Below are 24,474 nucleotides of genomic sequence, written 5' to 3'. Positions count from 1 at the left end.
TTTCCCACATGAGTAGGGCTTGAACAAACAGAGTTGTTAGAGGGATGGCATCATCTGAGTGTCAGCGTGTGGAATGCAGGAAGGACAGTAGCTCAGTGGAGAGGAGGACTCTTCTAGGGGTGTGATGTGGGAGGTAATGCTCGAACTGTAGCTTGGGTTACCTCTGATGTTCCAGCGGTCTGCACGTGTCCCTGATAGAAATATTGAATATATAACTTGTTGAATGCTTACTGTTTGCTTTCTCATTGTAAATAAAGAGCTCTACAAGTAATCCAGTGTAACTTCTCATTCCTTCTACAACATCCTCATCAAATGCTTTCCTGTTCTCTCTTCAGATAATTCCACTAATGGCGAGCTGGCTGTTTAACACAGTGCTAACTATTCTTATATTAAAGAGCTATCCCTTGTCTTTTAACTTTCTTTAGTAGATCCTACCAAAGATGGCATCATGTCTTGTTTTAGTCTCCCCTGGTCCAGGCTACATATTTCTAGTTCTTTGATTTATTCTATCAGTGGTATCATTTTTAAACCCCTCTACATCTGGAATGCTATTCTCCAAGATAGTCTACTTTATCAGTGATGCTTTTAAAATTTATTCTTCAGAATTGAATGTAGTATTCTAAATGTTGAGGAAACAGTGACCAGGGCTTTTAGTGATATTTGTACTTCTTAAAGTTAGCAAGATCAGCAAAGATTGATGAACTTCCTTTGTGAGTCTAGTCAGTGTCTAAATTTTTAGTCAGGTCAGCTTTATTCCTTATGTGGAAAAGCACATCGGGGGAGGGGTGACAAAGAAAAAATAATGATCATCACGCAGATTGTTGTCTGGTTGCTGGTACTGCCAGCTTAAGTCCGAAAAGGAAACAATATCTTTACATAGTATGGCCGTATTAGAATAAACTCTTTGTGATGTTAACACATCTGTTACAGAACGGGTTGGAGTGGGATCTTGTTAAAACAGATTCCAGATATTTCTAATTGTGAAAGTTTCAGAAACTTAAATCTTTAAAGTTAAAAGAGGTGATGATATTTGGATGTAACGTTTGATTTTGGTAGTTGACAGCAGTAATTGATTTATAACTCATAGTTCTGATATAGCTTTGTTTTACACATACACAGTACTTTGTGGTTTATTTTTGGACTCAATATCAATTTTATTTTTGTCATGGTCAGAAGTATTGATAAAAATTCCCAAAGATCATTAACTTACATAAAATAATCACTAAATTTCTTCTTCATATTGTGGCATTCTAAAATTAAGACTATAATTTGACTTAATTTTATAGTGTAATTTATTATTGAAAAGAGAAGTGAGCACAAGCCCCTAAACCAGGTGAGTAAAAAGGAGGAGGTGACCAGCTTATTCACAGAAACAGTTCTATCCAAAATATGTAATCAGGGAATTCCCTGGTAGTCCAGTAGTTAGGGACTCCACGCTTCCACCGCAGGGGGTCCAGTTTCGATCCCTGGTCGGGGAACTAAGATTCTGCAAGCCGCGTGGCACGGCCTAAAATAAAATAAAACTACAAAATATGTAATCAAATCATTTGTTGTCTCCTGAAACATCATCTTCCTAAAAAGCACATCTACCCATCTTGATCCACCTGGGCTGTTAACATCTCAGTAACTAGACAGTCACAATTTGGGCAACAGTAATTGTTGTGGGCAAGACTCATCAATGGATGCTAAAATTCATGGGTGAAAGTATGATGAGAAAGGGTGCTTACATGGTCTTAAAATATCACCGCCCCCCCCCCCCCAAGAAAGGTACAGAGGGAAAACTAGTAATGTTACAGTGGAGAGACCTGGTAGATACAACTGTAACCAATGACCAGAGTTACCATCATCAGCAGTGAGATTGGGACAACATCATGTACCTTCTGGTTTTTTTTTTATTGAAGTATAGTTGACTTACAATATTTCAGGTGTACAGCAAAGTGATTCTTTTCCATTATAGGCTGTTACAAGATATTGAGTATAGTTCTGTGTGCTATACAGTAGGACCTTGTTGTTTATCTATTTTTGTACATAGTAGTATATACCCGTTAATCCCAAATTCCCAATTTATCCCTCCCCTCCCTTCCCTTTTGGTAACCATAGTTTGTTTTCTGTGTCTGTGAGTCTATTTTGTAAATACGTTCATTTGTGTCATTCTTTAAGATTCCACATGTAAGTGATGTATGATATTTGTCTTTCTCTTTCTGAGTTCACTTAGTATGATAATCTCTCAGTCCATCCATGTTGCTGCAAATGGCATTATTTCATTCTTTTTTATGGCTGAGTAATATTCCATTGTATATATGTACCATCTCTTCTTTATCCATTCATCTGTCGATGGACATTTAGGTTGCTTCCATGTCTTGGCTATTTTAAATAGTGCTGCTGTGAACATTGGTGTGCGTGTATCTTTCGAATTATAGTTTTTGTCTTTTCTGGATGTATGCCCAGGAGTGGGGTTGCTGGATCATATGGTAACTCTCATTTTGAGTTTTTTAAGGAACCTCCATACTGTTCTCCATAGTGATGTGCCTTCTGGTATTGATGTACTTAGAACGGCACAACATTGCTTCTGTGGTGCCTGTCAAAATGCATAACCTGAATTTAGTCATGGGGAAGCATTAGACAAACCCAGATTGAGGGACATTTTACAGAATAACTGCCCAGGACTCTCCAGGTGTCAGGGTCATGAGAGACAAACCGTCCCCAGTTGGAGGAGGCGTGACAACTGCAGTGTGTGATCCTGGACCTGAAAAAGGACATCAGGGGGGCAGTTGGGAAGAAATTTGTGTAAGGTTGGCTCTAGATTATTTCATAAATCTTGTGTTGATGGTTCATTTCCTGGTTTTGATCATTGTAACTGTGGTTTTAATAAGATGTTATCATTTGGGGAGGCTGGGTGAAGGGTACACGGGAGTTCTTTGTACTGTTTTTGGAATTTTTGTAAGTGTGGAAATTCAAAATGAACTTAAGTAACAACAACAACAGAAACTCAGAAATTCAGACTCTCATGCTTCTACTTTATGATGTCTCTTTTGATTGGTCAAGGGGCTGGTTTCTCTGCTTCTTAAATCTCTGTGATCTGGATAGCTGAGGTTTCTAAATAAGGGATTTTGGAATAGTAAGGCATTGCCGTATTGGATTGCAACTACAAGTTGAAAGGTTTTGTTTAATTAATTAATTTACTTATTTATTTTTGTACAGAGCTGTAATTACATCTTTGGGTTTCCAATGGCTCTGTAGGTTATTTGAGCATTACTGTTAGAGCCACCAGAATCCCTAGCTGGAAACTTAGCTCTGTAATTAATTTACTGGTTTGTTTCTGTTTTTATTATCATGTTCTACATTCAGGTTAGTCCCATGGATTCTTCTGCTGTGTATCATATATTGTTGAATTTCATATTTGTTGGTTGTCTTTTAGGAAGAGCTGATTTTTGTATAAAAATGTTTTACTTAAAATATCATGCTAAACATCTTATTTTTCCTCTCAGAAAAGACAGTCTGGAGTTTTTATAAATATAATGAATAAGTAAACTTACACTGGCATAAGCACCAAGTGGTGACCTTTTATTGGGTGTAATAATTAGAATGGAGGAAATTAATACATTGGGAAATGTTTCTGTTACCAGGAGCAGTTGTTAATGTATGACTCATAGATTCTTAAGTCTAGGAGAAACTTGACGAGACTGTTTTGACCAGTGTGGGAGAGGAAGAAAACATGGACTTGGGATTCGGAAGACCTACTTTTGCATCCCAGATTCATCACTGATTATTATTGTGTCTTGGACAGGTCATTTAACTCTTGAGCCTTAAGTTTTTCATCGTAAAACTGGAATGATAATAGCACCTTTCAAAGTTATTGTGAAAGGTAAATGAAGTAGCATACAATGTACCTGGCCTAATGTGGGCATTTCATATATGCTGGCTCTGTTCTTTCCTCCAGCTGGGCTTATAACTGTGCCTTCTGAAACTGATGAGATCCTGCTTTGCTTATAAATACCTACAAAAAGATGATAGCGTATGTTAGTCATCTCTACTGGTATTTCCCAGGTCTTTTTGTTTGGAAGTTTCCCCATATCTCCTATCCCAGAGAAATTATTTTCTTTTATGTGTTAGTCACATTGGCTGTTACTCCAAAATCTGTTAGACAAGTGTCACTCATTTGCTACTTTCCTTGGTGATTTAGTCTTTTTATCTGAAATCAATCATTTGATACAAATAAATATTAAACTTAGAAAATTTTATGAGACAAAGGCACAAGATGTCCAGACATTTGAAGTATTTCCATGTAGTTTCCTTTCAAGTTTCAGGTTTCACTTGGCATTTTGATCCTCTGAGAAGGGCCAGTTATTCCCATGGTTGTGAGAGTGAACATCATTGTTTTTATGAGTTATACACGGAAGTGTTTAGGGCTGAAGGGGCATGTCTGTAACTTACCTTCAGATGGTCAAGAGAAAATAATATATGTGTGTGTGTGTGTGTGTGTGTGTATCAATATATAGAAGAGGGGAGAGAGGGAGAGGGGGAGAATGACATAGCAGCCGTGGCAATATTAACAATTGGTGAGTTAGGGTGAAGGGAGCTCTGTGTGCTTCTCTTACAGCTTCTAAGTTTAAAACTATCTCAAAATTATACTGGATTGAGTTATATTCCTGTACCCTGAGGAGACGTAAGCCAGTGGCATTTTCAGAGGGAGGGAGGTTGGAGGCACCTGGGTCAGCATAGAGGAATAAGTAGTAAGTGAGTAACTGAATGAGTAGTCACTCACTGGCAAAAAATTAGTTGTTCCTTTAAACTTTTTTTCTTAGAACAGAATTTTTTGGCAGAAGGTCCTATATAGATAGAGAGTAAGCTGCTGCTTTATCAAAGCAGAGAAGGCTGCTTGGAAGTAAAATCAGATGCTAAAAAGTAAAGAATTTTTAAAAAATATTTACAAGTTGTATACAAGGATAAGCAAAAGGTAGAAGGCAGAAATATTAGGACTTTAAAAATTATCCAGTGCTCAGATAATCTTTCTTCTACCTGAGAGATACGTTAGTTTTCTATAATTAGCACTATATCCTATAGCTAATAGATATTAATTTACCCTTTATTTCAAATTGCTATGTGATTTCAAAGTTAATATTTTGTATTCTTAATAAAGATTTACATGATATTTATTATTTTACCCTTCAAAAAGCATCTTCTAACTAAAAAAAAAAATTTTAAACCCTTTCTCTTTTCTTTCATGTCATTGATGGCATCTCTTTTGGGAACTCAGAAGCCAGCCAAAGGTAAGAGATTTGGTTTATTATGTGATGCTTGTAAAGGTCTTATGTGCGTATTTTTGAAGTACTGGTAATTTTCTTCTCAAAAATAAAAATATTTTCTCTGGCATTTTTATAAAAAAAAAAAAGTAATGCAAGCTGTCAGCCTGTTCATAAATCCAAAGCCATTTATTGGTGTAAGAGGTTTATAGAAAAGCTCTATTTGTACTTTGACCAATTCTGTCCAGTCTCCTGGCAACTACAACACAGATTCCTTTTGTGCCCTGCTGTTCGCCGTGGATTGGCTTGAAACTGCTCGTTCCATACTGTGGTCAGAACCATAGCAGGCAGACTCATCCATGTTTCTCCTGGGACAGCTGGGGACACATTCTCAGTCCAACAGAAACCTGCCCTGGCCCACAGCTTCCTCAAGGGAATATGCTTTCATCTGAGATTTGAGCCCAGATTCTAAAGAAACTTCTGTGGTGTGGGTCAGTTCCTGTATCTCTTAGGGAATGTAGTTGTGCCAAAGTAGGCACAAGGACTGTATTATTGAATTGATCATTCTCTGGAATTTTCCAGGAAATTTAGATTTTTATCTACATTCTTGGAGTTTGGTTTAAGAGTCCGTGGTTGAACTGTAATTCCATTCTCTATTATTGTTGCTAAAGTATGTATAGACTTGTCTGTTGGGACTCTGAATGATTAAAAAAAAAAAGTTTAATATGACACTGACTTCTTTATATATGTAGAACTAATTTCATTAGTTTTATCTTTTCTGTGAAAAGATGCTGCATTATTTTTGTTTTCTTAATTTTTGATGGAGCAGAGGCTGGAGATTAATTCAACTGTATCTTAACGTTTAGAGAAAATGTGTTGACATAAAAAATATGGAAGGGCCAACACCACATTATTAACATGGTGGTTCCCTCTAAGGAGAAAATGCTTGGTGAATGGGAGACCTTTATTCCTTATGTTTTGGTGTTATTTGACTTGTTATAATGAATGTGTGTTTCTTCTCTGTTACTTAAAAAAAGTTTTGTTTTTTTTTTTAATTTTAAAGGAAAAATGTTTATTTAGAAAGAAAAGGGCTTGTCTGCTTTAGGAAATCTGTGGCTGGAAGATACCTATAATAATTTACAAAGTTCCTGAAACTTAAAGAGGACCATTCAGCGTTGTTAGTAAACAAGAACTAAGCATTCCTAGTTCCCAACTTTGTACCAGGCTGTGTCACCTTCCTGTAACTGGGGAAGAGAGCGAATCCAGCCTGTGGTGAAGGGCCTGGTGGGGAGTAGACAAAGGGCTCAAAGGCTGGGTTCAGCTCCCAGCTCCCCACCTGCTGGTCACCAGCTTCTTGACTTCCTTGTACCCAAGGACCTCCCGTGTAGTATCAGCCGTTGTTGCGGTTACTTTAATGGTAGCTTCTCTACTGGAATTGAGAACAAGAATTGTGAAGGAACTCCCTGAATTTAAAAAAGAAAGAAAAGAAAAGAAAAACCCGCAGTCGTAGGGAGAGGAGTGCCATTTAGAGCCTGTTCTCTGAGATGTGCACACAGATGGACGGTTCAAGTGTGAGCTAAGCTTACAAGCAAAGAATCAGGGTGGTGTCTATTTAACCTTGGTAAGAGCAGAATGAGATAAAGTGCTAAGAGATGAGAGCTGAACGCTAGAACAGAAGAAACTTAATTTGAGCTTCACATCTTATTTAATCTCTCCCTGCTGACTAGTGTAGCTGGAAAAGCAGCCCCCACTGGAGGTTTTGATCTACAGTCCTTTGGGACCACCTTCCATCTTCCTTCTTCTTTTCCTGCCCTCTCTGTTGGAGAATCGCTAACATAGGGAGCCAGCACTATTGACAGACACATGTTTAGCTCTGGAAAAATGTTGAGGATTAGTAATGTACCACATAGTGCTGAGGCTGGGTGGATGGCTTCCGGGCTCCAGGGTTCCTGCCTCCTCCGGAGTGTTGTCCGTCACTGGGCTTCTGCCTACCTTTTTGGCCTTGCTTCCCCATCACTGCCCCACCCCAGGGAACAAATGCCTCGTGCCACTGTTTTGCACAAAGATGTGGGTGTTCTGATCCTTCCTTGCTCTAAAGGTGTTTCTAGCCAGTTGCCCTTTTGGTTGCCCCCAGGGCCCCTAGCCGCTCACTGAGCTGTTTTCCTGCTGCACTCCCGGAACTGCTCTTAGCTTTGCAGCCATCTCCTCCTGCAGCGATTTGGCCTGTGCTCTCTCTGTGGTCCCCACCCCACACTGCACCAGTCTCATTGCAGCTGTTTTTCAGGGATTCTCAATTTCTGGTCCAGGTATAAGCGAGCAATCTTGCTTTCAAAAGCTTGCTCTCCTTTCCCCCCTTCTTTCCCTTTTAGGCTCTCTCTCCCTCCCTCTCTCCATCATTTTGCATTAATTTCAAGTAGAAGTGGATATAGGCATGCATACTTAATTTACCATCCTAATCTAATTTCCTTTTTAAAAAAATGTAACTCTTAGACCTCTGGTCCATATGATAGCCTTGTGAGTTCACACAGAAACATTCTTCTGCCAACTCCAAACTCATAGCAGGGACAGATAAGACATTTTAAAATATTAAAATCATGTCATTATATTCAAAAACAACATATGCCACTGTAGGGACTAGCAGCAGGCTGGGGCCGAAGCAGCATATTTACTGGGCCTTGAGATCAGACGCAGGTTTTCGGAGGATTGGAGGTTCAGCCCTTGCAGACTAGAGGGGACCCTGTGTACGGTTGAGGACCAGAGAAGCTCACCACGTGAAAACTGATTTGGGTGAGGCTCCCTCAGGAAAGAAGGCTTAAAAAAAGATTTTTGGGGCTTCCCTGGTGGCGCAATGGTTAAGAACCCGCCTGCCAATGCAGGGGACGTGGGTTTGAGCCCTGGGCTGGAAAGATCCCACATGCCGTGGAGCAACTAAGCCCGTGCGCCACAACTACTGAGCCTCCGCTCTAGAGCCCGTGAGCCAAAAGTACTGAGCCCGAGTGCCACAACTACTGAAGCCCACGCGCCTAGAGCCCATGTTCCGCAACAAGAGAAGCCACGACAGTGAGAAGCCCACGCACCACAACGAAGAGTAGCCCCCACTCGCCGCAACTAGAGAAAGCCCGTGTGCAGCAACGAAGACCCAATGCAGCCAAAAATAAATAAATAAATAAATAAATTTAGGAAAAAAAATTATATATTAAAAAAAAAAAAAGATTTCTGGGCACCAACATTGAGCGAATTTCTGTGTAAGTAGGAGGGAGTAGAGACATTGGGCTTTGGAAGGACCCAAATGTGGGCTTCAGTAGCTGGGAGTGGCAGCGTAACTATTCGTGTAAAGGGGGGCCAAAGGGGGAGGAAAAAAACAGGCAATCACGTAAACCATAAAATGCAAACTCCCAATTCAGATGTACTTGCAAACTAACATATAAAGCACAAGAGGAAAACTGTCATCACGAAGTGAGGCAACAAACTCCAAAAGTGGGAGTTTGAAATGCAAACTGAAATGAATTTAAAAACAATTACACTTAAAATCCTTAAAAAGACTAAACTGTAAAACATGAAATCCAAAAAATTAAAAATATAATCGGTGAAAAAGACTTTTGAAAGAAAGTAAAAAAAAAAAAAAAGCGTATTTTAGAAAGTAGTAAAATAAAAGATCAAAACAAATCGTTTGTGATATCCCACGAAGTAGCAATATGTATTACTAATATTTCCAATGTATATTCTTCCTACTTTTTATGTATGTCGATTTTTGTACAAATATGAGATCATGGTCCAGACTTTCATAGCTTTTACCTTAATATATGAATCTTAATCTTCTATGCTCTTGAAGCTACACAGTATCGACCATGGGCATGTTATAGTTTATTTAAACAATCTGCATTCTCCACATGCTGTAGTAGTCATCTTTACATTTTATTTTTTAAAAAAAATCTTTGTTTTCTCTGATGAGAAAAGTAAGAATGTAGAGAATACATAAAAGCATAAAGAAGAAAACAAAGATATCACTAATCTTATCGGGCAGTAATAAGCTTTTATATATGTAACTGTGTGTATGTCTAATAGCCATCATATTATATATATTGCTTTGTAACCTCCTCCCTTTTCACTTAACATTGTGAAAAGTTTTCCATGTGAAATAAAGATCTATATCATCTATAGGGTGCTTACTTGCCTATTGTAAGACTGTACCATAAATAACTAACCTCCATTGTGAGACAGGAAGTTGTTTTTATTTCACTGTTACGAACAATGTTATCAGTGTCGTGACATTGTTATAACATTATAAGTATGTTACAGTTTTGTTCTTAATACAAACTTTATTATTTTTGTTTTTCAACAGGTATTTGCATATGATCACTGTTTCTGGTCTATGGATGAATCTGTCAGAGAAAAGTATGCAGGTAAGAGTCCAGCATCCTATTAACTACTGATAATATAGAAAGGTGTTTTAATATTTTTCCTATAAAGTATCATAGTAGTATTTTGTGTAATTTTAGAAACTACGTAGAGAACTTCCTCCAGTCTTTGCTGTTAGAGTTTTAATGTTGATTGGGAAATGGGAGATTCATGGTACACTGTTGTCGGTATAAGATGATAAAGTTAGATTAACAGGGCACATGGTTGAGGTTGTCTTACATGCATCCCTGGGCCTTACACACGACCATAGCACGCAGTAGCTATGTAGATTCCCTTAGATATTTGTAATATGGTCTAGAGGCAGCTTGGTGTAATGAAAGAACTCTAGCCAAGGAGGAAAGGAAACATTGAGCTTAATCCAAGCTCCACTCCTGTCTCTGACTTTCAGTAAATCACTTAGGCTTTCAGTGTCCCTTTTCACTCTTTTTTTTAATTATTTTTTTTATTTTTGGCTAAGGTGGGTCTTAGTTTCAGGATCTTTGTTGTGGCATGCAGGATCTTCGTTGTGGCATGTGGGATCTTTCATTGCGGCACGCAGGCTTTTCATTGTGGTGGGTGGGCTTCTCTCTAGTTTTGGTGCCAGGCTCCAGAGCAAGTGGGCTCTTTGTTGTGGCACGTGGGCTTCTCTCTAGGTGAGGCACACGGGCTCAGTAGTTGAGGCATGAGGGCTCAGTTGCTCCGCGGCACGTGGGCTCAGTTGCTCCGCGGCACGTGGGCTCTTAGTTCCCCGACCAGGGATCGAACTCGCATCCCCTGCATTGGAAGGTGGATTCTTAACCACTGGACCACCAGGGAAGTCCCCCTTTTCCCTCTTTAATAGAGAGGAATATGCCATATTCTCTCTAAATTTGCTCTGGGAGTCTATTCTTTTATTCTCCTCAGTGATGACTGTCTCAAGCCCCTTTTCACTACAAGTTTAAGACTACAGCGACAGCCAAATTAAAAAAAAATCTAAAAAAAAAAAAGACTACAATGATAACCATATATTTCCTTTATTCCTAATTGCTTATGACACCCGTTTCTAAGCAATCTTTTAAATATTGGGTGTCGTATTGTATTGGCCTTTATCGTGAAAAACAGTAGTACTACAGCTGTTTCCAAAAGTTAAGGTTAACTTGGGCTGGCTGGCCCCATGATGACTCTAAGGATTGCTTCAGAATCAGAAGTGTGATGAGGATGAATTGATCTGGTAAATGAACTAGAAAGTGAGGCCTAATGGGAATGCTGTTCATAGCATTCAAAATGTAACAAGCATAACAGCATCCAGTTCTTTCATATTATATTCAGGACCCAAAGAGGTTGAATAATTTGTCAAAGTCACATTTAGTTATTGACATATTTAATTTAGCCTGTGGAGGGGAATTGGACCCTACTATTTATGTCCATGGTTGAAAGCTAGAAGAAATGTCCCAGACCTTCCTCCCTCTCCCAGCTGGTATGTATTGTAGACCCTGTAATTTAACATTATCATTGAGGAAAAGGAGAGGGAATTGATATATATGATTATTTTGAACTTTAGTACACACTGGATAAAGCATTGGCTGAGTGGTACATAGTTGAATTCAGGTCCACCTAGGTCCCAAGTATACATTTCAGATATTTATAATCATTGTTTATAAAATTAGCAGTTCATTGGTTTTTTTTTGGCCAGTGTTGGTTCAAGTTCATATTATCAGGAACTTTTCACTCATTTTCTGTTATGTGCTAACTAGAAATAATCTGAAAGACATAAGCCTTTGGAAACATTCATCAAGTTTAAAAATCTTGTTTGGTAGATAAACAAGCTGAGAAAAAAGTGCATTTTTGAGAGTTTTGTTTGTTTTTTGTTTTTTTAATTGTTCATATGTAGTTTTGGCTTAAAACATCCTACCTTTTTCTCTGTCATTCTTTCAGGTCAAGATGATGTTTTCAAGTGCCTTGGGGAGAATATCCTTCAGAATGCTTTTGATGGCTACAATGCATGTATCTTTGCCTATGGACAGACTGGTAATTGTTAAATAATCTGTTTTTTTAAAATAAAGATCCTAACAAAGAAAATACCAAAAAGAATACATATTGCTAGCATATTATCAGTTGTGATTGATAAAGGAGTGTTTTGACTTCTATACCTCTGTGGTCAACAGGAAAGAAATCTATTTAAAGTGAAGGAGTCACTTTTATAAGGGTATATCGTATAGCTTGTCCAATTGAAAACTATTCTTCATGGAAAAATGGTTATGATATTTTCAAGACTTGTTAGGACTATGAGTGATTTAATTTTTTCCTCTCTATTTTCCTATGCTTTCTAAATTTTCTTTAATGAATATGTGTTTTTGGTACATAGGAGAAAATAATTTTGTAGTAGAAAAAGAAGATGACTCTGATTTCTACACTGTTGCCAAAGGGTAGTGGTAGTAAGTTAATTTGCTCTGGGGCCTGTAGGGATAAGGTACATTTTTTATGCTATGATTAGTGGTTGGAAGCAGGCACATAATATTCATCATATGGATCTTTCCAGTTTAATTTTAGGAAAGTATTCCGACCTCACAATTTTTCAGTGATTTTAGGTCTTTTTTTTTTTTTTTTTTCTTAAGTATGATGATAGTTAAAGAAGGTTTTTATTTTCTTCCTAAAGGATGTGTACTTTTGACTTCTACATGTATAATTGGAAAGCTTCTCTACTTACTAGTGTCATCATTATATTTGGGTATATTCCTTATTTGGGGCATTTTGCTAAGTGCTAGGATTTTATTATGAGCAATGGAAGGAGGGCTGTGTATTTAAACTTGTCAAGGAGACAGTAATAACTATGATTTCCATTTTTTAGGATCTGGAAAATCTTACACCATGATGGGCACAGCTGACCAACCTGGATTAATCCCAAGACTTTGCAGTGGACTCTTTGAACGAACCCAGAAAGAGGAAAACGAAGAGCAGAGTTTTAAAGTAGAAGTGTCCTATATGGAAATTTACAATGAAAAAGTTAGAGACCTTCTTGATCCCAAAGGGTAAATGACTTTGAGACTTTAATGTTGTGGTATCATGGACTAAAACAGACTTAATAAGTTGGCTTAAGTGAAATGTTTTATACTGAACTTGAGTAGAGAGTTATTTTTCTAGTTTTTAGTTATATTAAGGGGTTTCCTGCAACCAGTTCTGGGCTTTTGAACTAGGGCTGAGATGGGGCAGGGAAGCATGGTTGAGCAGCATGTATTTGGGTTATACCGTCTCTCTCAGATTTATCCAAAAGCACAAACAAAAAATACGTATTGATAGTTAAGTTACTGAGTATCAATATAACTGGTATCCTTAATCAAGTAGAGTGTTTTTTGTTTGTTTTAAACCAAGAAATTTCGAATGGAATTCATCTGTTTGCAGATGAATTGTGACATTGTGACATAATCAGAAATAGTGAAACCTGGACTTCAAGATAGTTCATTTTCATGATTCTCAAGGGGAAAAAGTGTCCAGTTTTATGGCATGGGCTTTGAAAGAGAAGTGTCTTAAAAGTATTAGAAAACCTTCAAGAATGCTGTCCTCAGTCTGCAGTCATAACTGAAGCTAATGAGGAAGATAAGGGGTATCTGAGGAAATTTGTGCATTGCCCAGAGTTCTCTGAGTTCAGATTTTACGGAAGTGCAACAATGGAGAGAAAGAAACAGATAAAAACCACAGCCTGTGGCTTACTGCTGTAAGAGCAGTATTTGGAAGGTCAAAGAGCCACGTGAGTTGAAGCTTATAGAAAGCGCGGAGGACGGCGAGGGCGCATCTAGTTATGTTGGGATGAAGAGGACGATCCAGGAAAGCTGGTCTCAGAAGCAGTGGGTCACAGTGGCCCTCAATCAAGAGAAAACTAAACCTGTCAGCTCCTCACCCGCATCTGTTTTCTTTAGCAAAGATAATGATCTGCAGGCCTTTCATATGAGGCTGAATTGGCCCTTAGTGTTTCTTCCCTTTTTTTTTTTTTGGCTGTGCCGTGCAGCTTGCGGGGTCTTAGTTCCCCGACCGGGGATCTAACCCGGGCCCCTGGACTGCCAGGGAATTTCCGGCACTTAGTGTTTGTTTGTTTGTTTTATTTTTGGCTGTGTTGGGTCTTCGTTGCACTGCGCGGGCTTCTCATTGCGGTGGCTTCTCTTGTTGCGGAGCACGGGCTCTAAGTGCGCAGGCTTCAGTAGTTGTGGCACGCGGGCTCTAGAGCGCACGCTCAGTAGTTGTGGCGCATGGGCTTAGCTGCTCCGCGGCATGTGGGATCTTCCCGGACCAGGGATCGAACCCGCATCCCCTGCATTGGCAGGCGGATTCTTAACCACTGCACCACCGGGGAAGCCCCCGGCACTTAGTGTTTTTATACAGAACTTTACGTAACATTTATCGAGTGATCGCTGTATGCCAGGCACTATGCAGTCATAGATGAAGAGCTCAGTGTGGACAGAATGGGAGTTTTGGAAACAAATAGTTATGAATCAATGCAGTAATGCTTTTAAATCATGAAGGAGGCTCACACAAAATAGGTGAGAGCAAAGAGGGAGTGACTGTCTTTGCCCGGAGGAGAAGGGAAGATTCCACAGAGAGTGCTTGATGAATTTGTACTGAGTAAGAATTTGTCCACTGAGAAGCTGGGTGGGAATGATTCAGGCATAGGGGACAGCCTGTGCCAGAGCATGGAGGTGTGGAGAAATCAGAGGTTTTGAAAGTGACTCAGCTGTCCAATGGGGCTAGAGGGCAGTATGCACAGATGTTGAAACAGGGAACCAAAGGAAGTCCAGAGGGAGGAAGGTTGTGGCCTAGGTACCCACATCTTGCTAAAAATTGTGCCCCTGTACTTTTTCTGGCTCTGCCTTGAATCCTTTTTCTTGCACCTTCATTTCTGTGAAAAGCATCACTTTCTTTGAGATCCCAGAAATTCCTACTCTTTCCAGAAATTCTTAGCTGACTTCATTCTCATGTTTTATATTCCACAGTGCTTGTGTGAATAGCTTGAACTTTACTATCTACAATTTGCTAATAGTCTTTAGTAATGTCTTATATGTTTGTCTTGTGTATAGTTTAGTAATTGACAGCATGGGCTTTGGAATCACCTGGCTCTGGATCTATGTCCTCTACTTGTTACCTATTGGGCAAGGCAAGTTCCTTATGCTTTCTTGGCCTCATTTGTATAGAAGGGATGATAACGTTACGTAATATCTCAGAGGGCTGTTGTGAAGATAGACTGGGTTGGTAGACCTGAGGTCTTAGAACATTTACTGGCACATAGTAAGTGCTCAATAAGTGTTAGCTGTTGTTGTCTCCTCCATGAAAGTTTCTCGAGGATTTTTGTAGTGTTTCTGAAGAGCCAAAGTGAATGGATTAAGAACTCTGAAGGTGATTCCTTTTCAGCGAAAGATTATTTGAGAGAACCTAGTTATTTTATTCAAGTACTGATCTTATTAATTCACCGCCTACTATGTGTAGTAATATAATTGTTTTACTCAAGAGATAATGCAGTATACACTGTCTTTAAGAAAAAGGGAAATATGAAAGGAAAAAAGTTGTAATAGTTCTGATCTTTGGATATATTCTAAGTCGAATATTCTGTATGTATTTTATATACAGTTTTATAGTAGTAAGTAAAGTTTTGGTGGTTGATCCTAGGGTACTGTAAGATTCCAAATCATTAGAAAATAATAAGTTACATAAAACAAGAATCACTTGTAATCTCACCATCAATATATTTTTTTTTTATTTATTTATGGCTGCGTTGGGTCTTCGTTTCTGTGCGAGGGCTTTCTCCAGTTGTGGCAAGTGGGGTCCACTCTGCATCGCGGTGCACGGGCCTCTCACTATCGCGGCCTCTTTTGTTGCGGAACACAGGCTCCAGCTGCGCAGGCTCAGTAATTGTGGCTCACGGGCCTAGTTGCTCCGCGGAATGTGGGATCTTCCCAGACCAGGGCTCGAACCCGTGTCCCCTGCACTGGCAGGCAGACTCTCAACCACTGCGCCACCAGGGAAGCCCCTAAATACTCTTTTTAAAAATTGTAATGTTTAGGGAATTCCCTGGTGGTCCAGTGGTTAAGACATGGCGCTTTCACTGCTGTGAAACTAAGATCCTGTAAGCCACGCAGCGCAGCCAAAAAAAAAAATTGTAATGTTTAGATTTTTTGAAGAGCTTTTTTTGACATAGAATCAGTCATCAACAAATATTCTTAATATTTTTTGATTGATATCATTAAGTATGCTATATGCTGTAGGTTTCTGGCAGGTGCCCTCTACTGGTTTTATTAGTTCCTTGTTTGTAAGAGGTTTATTATTTTTTTTAATCACGAATGAGTATTTAATTTTATTGAATCATTTTTCAGTTTATTGAAATCATTTATGTATGAAATGATCATGTATTTTTTTTTTCCTCTTTAGTTTATCATTGTGGTAAAGAGCATGAATCTTTTTTCAATGTTAAAACAACCTAGCAGCCCTGGGACAGTCCAACTTTATGTTTTTAAATCACTGTTAGCTTCAGCCTGTTGTCTTTATTTTTGTCTGTTTATATTTGTTTGTCTTTATTCATGACTGAGATTTGTCTGTAGTTTTCTTTCTTTTGCACAGTTAACATTTATTGAGTTTCTGCTCTTTGTGCCACATTCTGTGATCTGACAAGTAGATTGTTTGTATTTATTTGACTCTGCATTCTTTGTGGTAGTAGACATCCCACAGTGTACCCTTTTGAGTGATGTGATATTTTACCACATTATGAAGTTTTTCTTACTAGTCAAGATCTTAAGTTTTGGTTTAAATTCTTCTGGGATCAAGTCTGTTTGTTCTGTTTATGTGGAATCTTTGTTGAATTCAGTATATATTTTTATGGAGCACGACTGAGTCCTTTCAAACAGGTAATTGTTTAAAAATTTATTCTTTTGTTTTTACTGAACAGAAGCCATCAAACGTTAAGAGTCAGAGAGCACAGTGTGTTGGGACCCTATGTCGATGGACTTTCTAAACTGGCTGTCACAGGCTACAAGGTAACAACATCCTTTATGTGAACTACTAAAATTCCCTGTAGCAAATTTTTTGTTGAATTTTTGTTGTGATCTTTTTGTTGTTGAATTTTTGTTGTTGAATTTTGTTGTGATCTTTTTCTGAAATAAAAAAAAATTATGATAGCATCACTTAATAAGTCACAAAAATAGTTTGTAATAAAGTTACAAAAATCTTTATTAAAAAGCTTTGGGTCAGTTTAATTTTGAGAGAAGGTATACATATTTGCAAGGCATACCCATTCATCTATTGTGAGACACATTTTTTCCATTTTTCTGAGCTCTAAAATTGTGGTATTCCTTACGATTGTATCTTAAAATGATAAATGGCAGTATTTTTTTCTTCTGTAGTAGTACATAAAATAATGATGTTGCTTATGATTTTGTTGATTTAGTGAAATAAAATATGAGCTGAGTAGTTGGAATTCAAAGCCTGTTTCTAATTTGAGAGAATCACTCATTTACCTTTAGTTACTAGTTCTCTTCATTTTCAAACTTCACAGTTATGCTTTGTGTGAATCCGGTAGACTTTCCTCGTTGGGGAAATGGGGGTAGGGTAAGCTGTGATGTAATACACATTGAATTAAGAGTCAGAGACTGTTGATCTGGTGACAGTCTTCTCATATGACTCCTATATGACTCTGGATTGTTTACTCTATCTCACCAAGCCTCTTGGTCCTAATTTTTAGAATGGAAATTAGCTTTATTGTCTTGACTGTATTTTGAGGTAGATTCATTAGTTCCTTTGTTCATTAATCACATTCTATCATTTGATCAACGATACTTCATTTAGTAAACATTATTTACTTCATTTAGTAAACATTTATTGAATACCTGTTATATGCCAGGCATTGTGCTAAGTGCTGAAGAAATAAAAAAAATGAATGAGGTGGTCCATTTCCTCAAGATGCTTACAGATGTTATAAAGGTATTATAAAACAACATGATTTTAAGTGCAGTGAGAGATGCATTGTTCAGGATTCATGGTAGTTTGGAGGAGGAGTACCTGACTTAAATGGATATGTAGGTGTCCAGGGAGGGTGGTATCCAGGAAAGCTTCCTGGAGGAGATCAAATGAGATAGTGCATGTGAAAAGTCTTAGAAAACTCTAGGGTATCATATAAATGTTAGGTATTGTTGTTTTAATAATGATATTTGAGAGCTTATTTTTGCAACAGTGGAGAGAGATCAAGATTTTTTTGAGAGCTCAGAGAGATTGGAAAGTATGAAAAGACATTTTATTCAAAAAATTAAAAGATTCAATAAAGAGTTTTATGTAGGAGACAACAGATTAAAGACCAATGAATGTCTAGATGATTAGAGACCAATGAATAAATGTAGGCTAGGGAATTCCCTGGCGGCGCAGTGGTTAAGAATCTGCCTGCCAATGCAGGGAACATGGGTTCAAGTCCTGGTCTGGGAGGATCCCACATGCCGCAGAGCAGCTAAGCCCGTACACCGCAACTACTGAGCCCGTGCTCGAGAGCCCGCGAGCCACAACTGCTGAGCATGCGTGCCACAACTACTAGAGCCCAAGCTCCGCAACAAGAGAAGCCACCCCAGTGAGAAACCCGCGCACCTCAACGAACAGTAGCCCCCGCTCGCCGCAACTAGAGAAAGCCCGCATGCAGCAATGAAGACCCAATGCAGCCAAAAATAAATAAATAAATAAATAAATAAATTTAAAAAAACACAAAAAAACAAGAAACATTTATTTTAAAAAAATGTAGGCTAAATAGAATAAAGCTTTTCCAGTAAGTGTCAGGATTGTAAGATTTAATGGATCTAAAATGGATTTGGAACAAATCTAGAAAATTGTAAATTGTACATTTTGTTGTTTTTCCATTCTGGTGCCAACTTCTACCTCTTTTTGCAACATTTTTACTTTGAGGCTTTTTATGTATCATGTTGAATTTGTCCTTAAATGTTATTCTTTTTCATTTATATAGGAAAATAGAATCCTATGATTTTCAAAGTTTTTCATATATATGTGTCAGTTAGGATTATGTTTGGCTGCATATAACCGAAAAAAATATAACAGGACTTAAGTTCTTTGGAATATGAATTATTATCTGTTTTGTTCCTATGTATCCTCAGTATCTTAAAATGTACCTACTACCTTGTAGTAGATGCTTTCCGTATATATTAGAGTGAACAAATGAATGAATGCTGAGAGGCCTGGTATGGCGACTCCAAAGCTGCTGTTAGGATCTGGGCTCCTTCCAGCTTTCCACATAGAGCCAGGTCTTTAGTGATGCCCTTGTTCCCATAGTTCAGGATGGCTCAGAACCAGCATGTGATAGTGTGCCTACTCCCTTTAAGGTGAATCCCCAGGTGACTTTTTGTCTCATTCGCTAAAAGTTAGTCATATCGCCAGGCTGGGTTGCAAGGGCACCTGGGAAGTGCAGTCTTAGTTCCGCTGCAGTGTGCTCAGCTAAAGATGGGGTTCCTTTACTGGAAACGAGGAGGCTGGATAAAGGAAGGCAACTAGTACACTCTCTCACAAGTACAGTATATCTTTCTTGTTCCTCATTAAAATCCTTGTAAGGTAGATGATGTCATAGCTATATTGTTATTTATGAAACTAGATTTCAGAATGCTTAAGTAACTGTTTTAGAGCTTATAACATTAAAAAAAAAAAAAACAAAGATCCCGTGATATTTCGAGTGTATCATGCTGTCTCTGTTTTAGTTATAATGGCAATGAAGTAGTGAATCTGTGCAGAAAATTAGTCTCTTGATGTCCTCATTTTTTAAAAACAGGTCTGGTAAGATACACACCAATGCGGTGATGTAGTGCTATGCCTGTGTGAAGGGGTTACAAATTATTTTTGTTTGCTGTTTATTTATACAATCTAATTTGATTTAACAATTAATTTCTATTACTATAATTAAATAAGCTAAAGTTTTTCAGATTTCTAGATGAGATGAGGATTGGCATGGCATGTTTGTCCATCTTGTGGGACTTCAACATGTAGCTTCTAAACTTTTCTAATTCTTGGTCAGAGCTGCCGCTTTATTCTGCACCTACAGTAAATAATGTATTTTTTTTGAGTTTTCAGAGATAGTACTGGCTATTGTACTCTATGAGGCATAATGTTCATCGAGAAACAGAATGTAAACTCCAAATGTGGTTGACTAAGTAGTGAAACTTGGAATGCATTTCGTAGTATAGCAGAGTTTTAATGTTTATTAGATAATGAAATGTGTGTCTATGACTTGTTTCCACTTAGGATATTGAATCTTTGATGTCTGAAGGTAACAAATCTCGTACAGTTGCTGCAACCAACATGAATGAGGAGAGCAGCCGATCACATGCAGTCTTCAAAATCACCCTCACACACACTTTATATGATGTGAAGTCCGGGGTAGGTGTTCAGATACATGACCTTTTTTTTTTTTTTTTTTTAATTTCTAAAGTGGATCATGGTTTATCTTATTCCCTTCAGGTGTTAGATGACTTAAAGTCCTAGCCAGGCATGTGTATCAATTAGGACTCAGGACAAGAAACAGAAGCCACTCTAGGTAAACAGAAAGGGATTTAATGAGGGAATTGGATGATTACAGAGTTGTTGGTACACCTTCTGAGGAGTGATTTCTAGACTAAATCTCTAGGAATAACCTCCAGAAGAGCACAGATCTCATCCAGCGAGGATGGTACTACCCCTGAGGCCACCCCCAGACCTGTGAGTTCCAGGCACACCCCAGAGCTGTGATCCAGGATACAGGAGTCAGTGAGGCCACCTTCTCAGAGCCCTGGAAGTTGGAGAATGTGAGCTGGGATGCTTTTTTAGGAAAACTCATATATCCACACTCCTGCTTGCCAGCAGAAAAAAGCCAAAATGGGTGAGGGGGGATGACCTCTACTTTGTTTCTGCCTTCTAAATCTTAAGCAAGAATATGTGATTGACAGAACCTAAGTCACATCCTGAGCCTTGGCTGCAATGGAGTCTGAGAAATATAGGTTTTAGCTCTCCACCCTCTCCAAATAAAGGAAATTGGAACAGAAGTTATACAAGCTGATGGCCCATAGTCTCTGCCACAGCATTTTTTGAGCTTTAAACTCTGATGGCAAACTGTATAAGCTAATAATACTCTAGCTGATTTAGTGGAGTTTCTTTTGAAGTGTTAACTTCTGCTAAACAGCTAAGTGTTAGAAGGAGTAAGTTATACTGGGGAACTTGTACTGTAAGATTCTAGATTTGTAGAATAATTTTTTGAGCATTTGGACTTGAAGCTTATGAAAAGTAACAGAGCCAGAGATGTGTATGGTTCTATCACACTGAAAACTTCTGTGTTGGCTCATACATTTGTGCTTTCCCTCTTACTTTTTATGTGAACTTTTGCATATTTTATTACTACCCTCCAGCGAATCAATTTCAAATACCAGAAGCTAAAATGATCACCCTGGCAAAGTGCTGTATTTTGGCAAGATTTTCATTTGCTGAGAGCATATTTTTCTTCTTTTACCATCACAGCAAGATTAGTGCAACGACAAAAAGTTCTTTGTTTTCTATTTCCTTTTCAGCATAAAACAAAAAACATACTGACTTTTTTTTTTTTTTTTTAAACCAAAAGTACTTTTGATTTGGGAAGCTTAATACCCTTTTGTTAGCAACATGTTTATTTATGGAAATAAATATAAATGTATATTTTAAAGGAAAGTTTAAAAAAGTGATCCAGTCTATAGATTTTGGCATTGCTTTCCCACATTTCTTACATTGCTGCTCAAGTATAAAATATCTGTTATGTGTGTGATTTGATAATTGAACATTTTTGATAAAGGAAAATGTCAGTATGTATAATATCTTAACTAGAAAAATATGTAAATTTAATACCTGAAATTATGAAACAAGGGAATTATTATATGAATAATATGAAAAATTTTAGAAAGCATTGGGTCTTTGAGGGATCCTTCTGTTGTATAAAAGTCAGATTTTTTTGTATCATAAGAAATTCAAGTATTTTCCCTCAGGATTATTGGTAAATATATATGAAATTTTAAGCATGGTTTCACATATTAAAATTTATACCTTATGAATAGTGCTTTTGTATACTTCTCTAAGAAGATTTTGTTGGGTTCCCTTCAAAATGTACCATATTGGGGGGCACTGTTTTGTTTTGAGATAGTTCTCTGTCTGGATTCGTAGTTGTGTATAATTTTGTGTGTATCTACTACTAGATTGTGTAGTTTTCTTACACTGTTCTGTAGCAGCACAAATTAACTTTAAAATAACAACAAATACGCTTTAATAAAGGATTTAGATAATAAACTCATTCGGTAGAGATGTATCACTTTCTGAATTCTGTAACTGTTTGTTAGTATTTGTCGATTTGCTTCCTAGACATCTGGAGAGAAAGTGGGCAAGCTGAGCTTGGTTGATTTAGCCGGCAGCGAGCGAGCGACGAAAACGGGAGCGGCAGGTGACAGGCTGAAGGAGGGCAGCAACATTAACAAGTAAGTTGTCCAGAAGCCTGCCTCTGTTGCTTTAGTGACTTAGTAGCCAAAAGGGGGAACTTTTGTATTTACTGAAAGAATAGGATTCCGGAATGACTGAGGCTATAAAGAATAAATAGTGTAGAATTTTTTTTCATAGATATTTTTTAAGGGCCCGAGCATGTTTTATGTTTTGTTGAGAGGTCTGCTGGGGCTGAGGAGCACAACCTCAGTCAAGTCCAAGGTTTCCCAAGGGCAGCCCTATTGAGGTTCGGGGCCAGGGAATTCTTTGTCCCAGGGAGTGGTCCTATGCCTCGTAGGATGTTTCGTGGCATGCCTGACCTCTACCCACTAGATGGCGGCAGTACCTGCCATCTCTCTCCCCAACCCGAGTTGTGACAACGTAGATTATCTCCAGATATGGCCAGCTGCTCCCTGTGGGGACATAGTCACCCTCCAGTTGAGAGCCAGTGGTCTAAGCTATAGAAACAAACAAAGATAATCGGAGTATCAGAGTCCAGCTGTGGATCTTGGCGTGGGTGTCACTGTCTGAACAAACAGTAACGTGTACTGGCTTCATCGGGCTTTCCTTTTTATGACAGCTGTGGTGCTTATTTATACCAAGATTTTACTTTACAAAGTAATATTTTGTGCACCAAGTCCTTCATATGGTTACACATTTTCTTACCTTAAGCTAAATTGTTAGCCCCTTGGGGGCAGGAATCTTTTCCATCCTTGTGGCTCCCAGAAGGACACATAGCGAGACAGTCATCAGTAACCAGCTGGAGATCATAGAACACCATCATCCAGATGCTACACTATTATTTATTTATATATATATGAATGTTTTTGCCTTATACTATGTTTTAGTTAATCGTATTGTGTTTGTGGCATCCTTTCTTAAAGATATGTGGTATTTATGTCATTATCTTGACCTAATGGTTTACAGCTGACTTTTTTTTTTTTTTTTTACAAAAATGAAAAAAAAAATTGAACTAAGCAGTTTTATAGCTTACAGTAGTATTAGAGGGATATCAGCGTTTAGAGTTTGTGTTCTTAACCTGAGCAGCAAAATGCTGACAACAGTGCTGTTCTCGTGCTGGTACAAAGGCATCTTGATGTTCAGTCTTTGTGCTAAAATGTGACATTTGATATACTCAGGTTTTTACGATTATTACGGTTTGTTGCACCATGCAGGTCCCTCACAACCCTCGGTCTGGTTATCTCAGCCCTAGCAGATCAGGGTGCTGGCAAAAACAAGAATAAATTTGTTCCATATCGTGACTCAGTTCTCACTTGGCTGCTCAAAGTAAGTTTTTTTCCCCCCTTTCTGGGATGCTCTTGGTGGTTGGTAAAAAGGAAGACTAAAGAGTAGACTATTAATTTCTTCCAATTATAATTTCCTACATCAGTGTTCAAATTTATAATCATTAGACTCTTACATGATAGTCCTAATTTTAATGGATTAAGCATGGGTTTCTTCCTGATTCACCAGGACCTGGAAGCAGGGGGGTTTGCGGCGCACCGAATCGCACAATCGCCTCTGAGATTTGGGGACTAGACCAGGACCTAGTGCTGATCTGATAGCTGAGCGCGTCATAGGAAAGGGGTTTCCACTGTGTTCCGGACCCAGCTGGACTGCTCCATCCTCCTCAGAGACTCCTTTTGTTTGATGGACATTTTGGACCTTCTTTTTCTGTTTAACTTCCAGACTACTCATGATCATTTTAATTTGCTTTCAGCTGCTTAAAACTGTTGTTAAAAGATAGAGTAGAGCACACAGTCATTCACTGGTTAATTGATTCAGCATGAATGAGAGAAATGGAAATGAGAAAGAAAAAACCTGTATGAAGTGCTATGAGGAGGATGTAAGGAAACGCTGGACACTCCTTGCCCTGTAATCACTCAGAGTCTAGTAAGGGAGAGAAGTTGTGTACACAGAATACTATAGCACGAGTTGGTGATTCCATGAGAGAGGAGAAAATGGCATGTAATAGGAGTTTGGTGAAGAGAGAGACTATTTCCAGGTTTCTTCTAGTCTTTCAAGATTCCCTTTGGTCTTGATAGAGCTGATGTGGTGGATTGGGTATTGGACTGGGAGTTCGAGGATATCAAATCTAGTGACAATTTAACTCCTTATAAAGTTGCCAACCCGGAACAAAATATTTTACCTAATGCTCTTTTAAAAAATGTTTTTAAAATGGAAAAATAATTTTGTGAGCCCTGTTTAGTTTCGTTATGGCTTATTTTCTCAGTGATCCAAAATTTATTGAATACCTGTTACTCACTATGCTAGTGGTTGAGCATGTAAAGATGAGTTAAGCACAGGCAGCTTAGTAGAGAACACAGCTTCTGAGTTATTCCATGACATGTTTAGAGAACCGTGTTTG

General features: G+C 38.3%; 1 protein-coding gene across 1 annotated transcript in view; it reads left to right on the top strand.

Annotated features, from left to right (window-relative positions):
* Positions 1-24,474, top strand: part of KIF13B (kinesin family member 13B) — a 182,381-nt gene that overhangs the window by 52,622 nt on the left and 105,285 nt on the right. Inside the window, exons 3-10 of the mRNA XM_068552242.1 lie at positions 5,258-5,270; positions 9,586-9,646; positions 11,556-11,648; positions 12,469-12,649; positions 16,546-16,633; positions 19,881-20,015; positions 21,993-22,105; positions 23,282-23,393. Of these exons, the coding sequence (XP_068408343.1) occupies positions 5,258-5,270; positions 9,586-9,646; positions 11,556-11,648; positions 12,469-12,649; positions 16,546-16,633; positions 19,881-20,015; positions 21,993-22,105; positions 23,282-23,393 (796 nt within the window). The remainder of the gene's footprint in view (positions 1-5,257; positions 5,271-9,585; positions 9,647-11,555; positions 11,649-12,468; positions 12,650-16,545; positions 16,634-19,880; positions 20,016-21,992; positions 22,106-23,281; positions 23,394-24,474) is intronic.

This window comes from Eschrichtius robustus, chromosome 10 (assembly GCF_028021215.1).
Source record: "Eschrichtius robustus isolate mEscRob2 chromosome 10, mEscRob2.pri, whole genome shotgun sequence".
Classification (NCBI taxonomy): Eukaryota; Metazoa; Chordata; class Mammalia; order Artiodactyla; family Eschrichtiidae; genus Eschrichtius; species Eschrichtius robustus.
Note: the sequence above shows the minus strand (reverse complement) of the source record. Positions and strands in the feature narration are given on the sequence as shown.